This window comes from Hippocampus comes, unplaced genomic scaffold (genome assembly GCF_001891065.2).
Source record: "Hippocampus comes isolate QL1 unplaced genomic scaffold, H_comes_QL1_v1.1 scaffold271, whole genome shotgun sequence".
Lineage (NCBI taxonomy): Eukaryota > Metazoa > Chordata > Actinopteri > Syngnathiformes > Syngnathidae > Hippocampus > Hippocampus comes.
Window position 1 is genome coordinate 73,030 of NW_017805830.1, and position 7,000 is coordinate 80,029.

Sequence of the window (7,000 nt, forward strand, 5' to 3'; positions counted from 1 at the left end):
AATAAAGACAGTTGTTAAAACGCTGTACTCAACAAGTGAGACAGTGTGACCCAACCTATTCTGTGAAGAACAATTCTTGGCTGCATCCTGCCAATGGCGTCCAGTAGTAGAAGTTGTCGCTTGTGAATGCATATGCAGTGGTTTTAAATGCTCCTGAAATTAAGTGTTGCTTGACGTGACGTCACTGAAGGCCTAAGGTTGAAATGCACGGCCCGCCACTGAGAAATGTAAATACATTTTCACATACGTTTGGAAATCTTGGCAACTTCAACTGACTCATCAAACCATAAAAACTATATATTAGAACTGTCAAACGATTAAAATATTTAATCTAATTAAAAACGCAACAGTCATAATTCACTCAAATGAACAAAAAAATTTATCGTGATTACTCACATTTTTATCGTTTCTGAATTTCCTTTTATATTTTTTGTCCTATTTTTTTTCCCCGTTTTAATGCTCTCATCAACATGTAATCATGGATCCGTTTTCTTTGTACAAAATGCAAATATTTATTGAAACAGCAATTTCAATTTGAAATTTTACATTAACATTTTTCATTTGGAGCAGTTATTCACACTTGGAGCACATAATCTCTCACACAATATAACTGTCATCAATAACAGTGGAAACAAACATTTTGTCACTTTTAAAAAGTTGCCAGATGGTTTCACTGACAAGACCAAAGTTACCTCGATGTTTTGCAGTCGTAAACTGAGCTATCATCATAGCACGTCGAGTCTGAAATGCCACTTACTGGCCAAGCACACAGCTGATGTGAGTACTCCGCCCCCTTGTCTAAGACAGACAGCTATGGATAATTTCAAAGCGAAGAAAATGGATAACGTGACGAAGAACAAATTTCCTGAAGCCATCGCTAAATGTATGGCTACTGCATGCAAGCCTGAAAACATTGTCCACAGCTGAAATCATTCGCATTGCACTGAACGACTCCACCCCGACTTGCCAGCGAGAGTCTCCATGACAAGCTATGTACAGAAATTGTACATAGCGGAGAAAGCTAAGGTACACCAAGCGGGAGAAGACACTGTTTCGGGAGAGAAATAAGAGACTAGGTTGATGAGCCTCTGGTGAATGAAGAGCAGGTAGCCTGTTGAGTTCAACGTATGCCAATGACACGATTGTTACTTGTTTGAAACTATTTTGTGTGGAACGTTACCGTGTTCCGTGTCCATATAAATAAAGAGGGTGGAGCTTCTCTGTGTTCGTCTGACAGTGACGGTGCGCTGAGGCACGTCGAGAGTTCAGTGGTGCAGTGGTAGCGACCACACTGAAAATAAAACGTCTCCAGCGTTGTGCCTCGAACCAAGTGTAGTCATCCGAAATGATGTCAACACAAAACCATAGAGTGACTTCCGCGCAAGAAGGACCAACAGAATCAACATAGCCTGACTGCTGTGTTCAAAGCAAACTTGAGAAAAACGAAGTATGCAACCATTACTTAAATCAGGGGTGTCCAAAGTCGGTCCTCATGGGCTGCTGTCTTGCCTGTTTTTCAGCTCTCCCAAGAGCAACACACCTGATTCAAATAATCAGGAATGTGCTAATGCTGCTTCAGAGCTGGCTGATGAGCTGATCATCTGAATCAGGTGTGTTGGAGCCGGGAGAGCTGGAAAACAGGCAGGACAGTGGCCCTCCAGGCCCGGAGCTGGACATGCCTGGCTTAAATCCACTATAGGCTGAGTACTAGTTTACCTTAGATGTGTACTTTATAATTTTATATTGCTCTGTTTTGATTCCCTAAAAAGAGCTGTTCAAGGAGCTGTTGTGTGACAAAATATTTTTTTCACTGTTGTTGATAGACAGTAATATTGTGTGAGAGATTGTGTGAATAACTGCTCCAAGTGAAAAATGTTCATGTAAAATTGAAAATCGAAATTGTTGTTTCAGTAAAAATGAGCATTTTGCACAGAAAAAACTGATCCATGATTCTATGTTGATGAGAGCATTAAAACGGGAAAAAGTAGGACAAAAAAATATACAAAAAGGAAATTTAGAAACGATAAAAACGTGTGAGTAATTATTAGTTATTATGAGTTAATTATGACAGCTGCGTTTTTAATCACAATTAAATATTTTAATCGTTTGACAGCTCTAATATATATCTATCTATCTATCTATCTATCTATCTATCTATCTATATATATATATTATGTTTGTTTTTAACATGTGCATGAAGCATTGAAGTGTTACTTCACACACAAATTGTAAACACGTTTGACTGTAAAGACTACATATCAACTGCTTCACTCATTTGTTACTTTCATTAATTGAACATTTTTCTGGGCTTTCACAACATCGAATTTGACATGCTCTATCTAATTCCCAAGTATTTACCAGAGATGAAGTGAGCACTGCAAAGACGAGCATTCTTAATTGCCTCGTCAGTCCAATTCTCAGTCGTAAAGCTTGTAGCCACAACTTTCGCCCAGTTTTTCTGGAAGTGGTGTTTACCAACAGGAATTCTATAAAAGACGAGCTCTCTGTGTGTGCACTTTCTATTCTGACAACCCACAGCACAGCATGAGGACGGCATGATTTTGTTCTGTCAAGTGTGTTTTCTGCCTCGTAGTTGCGCACGCAGCCAGATTTTATGTATGTATACGTCACATAAAACTGGTCTATTGGCTGGCAACCAGTTCAGGATGTGCCCCGCCTACTGCCAGAAGACAGCTGGGATAGGCTCCAGCACGCCCTGCGACCCTTGTGAGGACAAGTGGATCAAAAAATAGCCGGATGGATGGATTATTAGTGGATGCAAGATCATCTGTAAAATATATTATCCCGATTGCCCTCTTTTTTTAAGAGCAGCATTTATTATTGATTTGTCAGAATGTACTCAGACATCCACACAATAACTCATATAAGGGATTAAGAAACAACTGAAGAACAGCTTTAAGAAATTCTGGTTAAAAAATATTTTTTACGATATGTAATAATCCTGTGGCGTTGGATCATTTTGTTTCGACCATTTGGCTATCATCCGCAAAAAAGCGGATGATTTGTGTAGCTTCGATACCAACAATGATGTTAAACCAACCGCAAATCAATGCTCGCTAATTTACTAGCTTGTACCATGTAGCGAGAATATCCACTTGTTTATATAATTGCGAGTGAAGTTGAATTAGTGCTAACCGGATACGTTTCACCAGTCAGGCAACTGTGGTTTTAGTTGGATTACAAGTTTAGTTCAAGCGGACAGAGGTAAGAGCTAATCGAGCAGCTGCAAGACAACTATAGGAAACACAAATTATCTGGGCAGATGCAAACTAAAACATATAGAAACAGCTAATCTCAATAAAATAAAATAATATGCCACACATAATTAAAAACAACTTCAACCTACAATTGTCCTGACTAAAACTGGACTAAAAGGTTGACAGTTTTTGAAGACCAAAACTAGCTGAATAAAATTATATTTTCGCGGACTAAAATAAAGACTGGAATGCTTGACTTATACTTGAATAAAAATTGACTAAATAAAAAATGTGGTTGACTAGTTATGATAGAAACTCGTGATTGAAACTGGACTAAAACAGAGACCAAGCCTATTCCAAAATAAAAGACATTTTGTCCATGATGGGTCATATTATCTAAACTGTATTCCATAAATCCTGCAAGCGTTTTTAAACGTATATGCACTTCTGTAAATCCACATGATGTCTGTTCGGATTTCTTGAAATGATTTGATTGGAACTTTCCTTTTCTATCAGTATATTTTTTTATTTGACAGTGTTTTTATTTTAATATTTTGTGGTTGTTTTCGATTGAACTGATTTTGCAGCGCGAGGAGGCCGAGTAATGGCCATCGGCCATTTTGTAATAGTACTTTTAACCCTGGAGGACCCAAGAACCCTTTTCTTTGGAAAATGATGAATTATACATTAAGTAGCTCCTTCAGCCAGAGACTGTTACACCCGCGCTGCAAGAAGGAGAGATACTGCCGCTCGTTCCTACCGACTGCTGTCAGGCTGCTGAATAAACATCCGTGGAAAACCTGTGTCCATTGTAATTAGCACAGCCACCTTACGCTGTGTTTTCTATGCTATTGCTAATTTATTATATATATTCTACAAATATATTGCTAATGCTATATTTTATATTGCACTTTTATTGAACTGTGTACAGTTCTTTTCAGAAACATTTATTTTGGGAAATGAAACACTTTGTTTCCCCTCCCCCCAAAAAAATTTTGCTGCTGTAGACTACAAATTTGTGGGACAAATAAAGGTTATCTTATTTTAAATGACTGCTATATGTTCACTGAACACCAAGATATGTTTTTTTTTTTAAATATTCAATGCTTTAATCCTAATTTAGGATTAGGGCCAAATTTGACCTTTTGGGATTTAAGGGGCCCTGCGATTGGCTGGCAACCAGTTCAGGGTGTCCCCCGCCTACTGCCTGAAGACAGCTGGGATAGGCTCCAGCACGCCCGCAACCCTTGTGAGGATAAACGGATCAGAAAATGGATGGGATTTAAGGGTAGCATTTGAGTAGCAGAATTTATAGGTGCCATATGAGACACCGTGGGTTCTCCCGGGTTAAAATTTCTACTTTGTTATTATTTTATCCAAATTTGTATGTATCACCCCTCTTCTAGCTGGGATAGGCTCCATAAGGTCAGCGAAAATCATGAGGTTAAGTGTTTGGGAGAATGATTGATATTAAATCACACGAGACTGGATGTTGACGATGTCACATAACGCAATTCAATGATCACGCCATCGAAAATAAACGTGGATATGATATAAAATAGCTCGCACACAATACTGTCCAAGATCGAGAAGTGACCAAACCTGCTTGGCGTGAGCCAACTCGAGTCTTCCTGAAAACAGAGTCGTTGTCGTCTTTTGCACCACAAAGTTCCTCCTCGTATTCGACCATGTTTCTTGCACACATTTTCACACGACAGTTACGACACTTAACGCTCACAGCTGATCCCTGCTAAGCGACGAAACGCGACTCTTTGCTAGCGACTACCACACTAAGCTAAATCGGCCAAGTGAGGCCCAGATGCTTGAACGAGTGATGTGATAGTCCCAAAAGTATCAATGGGTGTCCTGCGTTGAGGCTTTTGAGTTTTAGATGTAATACAAGAATACAGATTCGTTCTTTTAATTGTTATTATTGTTATTGATGAAGCTCCTGTCGTCGCTTTTCGTGTAGCGGTCAAGCTCCAGCAGACAATGTACGGCGAATCCTTTAGGACAAATTCGCTGTGGACATTTTGAACCGCCTAAAAATTATATATTATGATACTTTTTTTTAAAAACCCATAGCAATAATATGACTTTTGATAAATTATTTCTGGCATTTTACTTTTATACACAGCCAGTAAGCATCGTAATTATTTTGGGGTCGATGTCAATTCGCACATACAAAAAAAAAAGTGTTCACTGGCATTCCGTAAATTTGCATCGTACTTTACGTCAAATTTTAGTGTCAGATTAAATCTGTCTCAGTGCTCATTGGAGCAATTATGTTTTGAAGATACTGTATGACATTCCCTTGTATATTTAGAGAGAGAGAGAGAGAGAGAGAGAGAGAGAGAGAGAGAGAGAGAGAGAGAGAGAGAGAGAGCGAGAGAGAGAGAGGGAGAGAGAGAGAGAGAGAGAGAGAGAGAGAGAGAGAGAGAGAGAGAGATGCACGCTCAAGCGCGTTTGTCCTTCGTGGCGCCTCGCCCTTTTGGGTCTTTTTCGTCCTTCATTTATCGGAGCCTTGCACGCAACGTTTAGGTGCATGTCGCCACCAACTGTAACATGAGTGTATAACACTCTTGTTACACTTAGTGTGTTCTCACACTCCATTTCAGCCTCTCTCCAACTTGAACTTTCCACAGTGCATAAGCATGGTCCACGTTTTCTTTAACACCAAGACTCTCACCCTTGTCAGAATCCCTCTCTCAAGTGCATACACTTTATCACTCAGTCTCGTGTTTTAAATCTGTTGTTATTTACTGTGGTTTGTGTTTGACAAGCTAAAAATTGTAAAAATCAAACAATGCAAAATCGAAACGTAATATTTTCACGACATAAAGACAGTACACCCCCTTTTGCTGAAAAAAATGTTTTTATCAAGTTGCTAGGTTGGAGGAAAATGCTTTGGGGGTGGGGGTGAAGTCGGAAACATTACAGGTAGTCACACAATAGACATGCCACTGTCATTTCTGATTTGGAATGAGAGAAACAAGCTTATGCGATGTGTCTGTGTTAATATGAAAGCCACTCGTAGTCCACCTGAGGTGTGCGTTTGTGTGCGCATGCAGGGGTTCCGACATCTACCGTTGTGAATCGGTACTGCGCATCGTAGGTAGCTATTGCAGTTTTTCTCAGCCGCTTTGCTGCATTTCTAACATCAAAATGGAATTTTGCAGAACACATTATGCATTTCTCAAAGCAACTCATGCAAATAGCAGAACATCATGGTTCACCTGCAAGAGTTATTTTCTTTTTCAAAATTCTTGTGTCATTGAGGGATGTCAGTGCATGAAGATCAACAAGTGTTTGTGTCATTGTGTATGGATCAGGATGTTCTGATGGAATGTATGCCTGCCTGCCTGTCTTTCTTTATGGAGTCGAACCAAACTTTCGCGTTGCTAAATGTATGAAAATGACATCCAGTCACCACCAAAATGCCTATGCACTGTTGTCCAGTTCAACCTGTAAAAATAAATCAATAAATGATCAGCACAATATTTTTTTTTAATTTTGTGGCGGTGATAGCGGTTTTTGGTCATCGGAGCTCGGATTTAATGTCAATAATTCCCAAATATTGTGCAAATCGCTTTTATATTTCCACAGGTTGAACTGGACAAGAGTAGAAATGTGCATATGAATTTTGGTCACGATTGGTCACCATCTCAAACACACAATGACGAGTGAACATGACAGGAGGAAACAATGCTTGCTTCCCTTTTATGTCTGCCTGCAATGCATTGTGGGAGATGTTGGAAAAGGGCAAATCCCTCAAACAATTT

The 7,000-nt window shown here is 39.3% G+C and overlaps 1 protein-coding gene across 2 annotated transcripts in view; it reads right to left on the bottom strand.

The window, feature by feature from the left end:
* LOC109526293 (zinc finger protein 239-like) overlaps window positions 1–5,234 on the bottom strand; it is a 17,392-nt gene extending 12,158 nt beyond the window's left edge. The window contains exon 1 of one of the 2 annotated variants that reach the window (XM_019887486.1): window positions 4,821–5,234. In XM_019887486.1, the coding sequence (XP_019743045.1) occupies window positions 4,821–4,923 (103 nt within the window). In that variant the 5' untranslated portion in view covers window positions 4,924–5,234. Of the gene's footprint in view, window positions 1–55; window positions 119–4,820 lie in introns of those variants that run through there. The other variant, XM_019887487.1, reaches the window with a different exon arrangement.
* Between the last annotated feature and the right edge of the window lie 1,766 nt (window positions 5,235–7,000).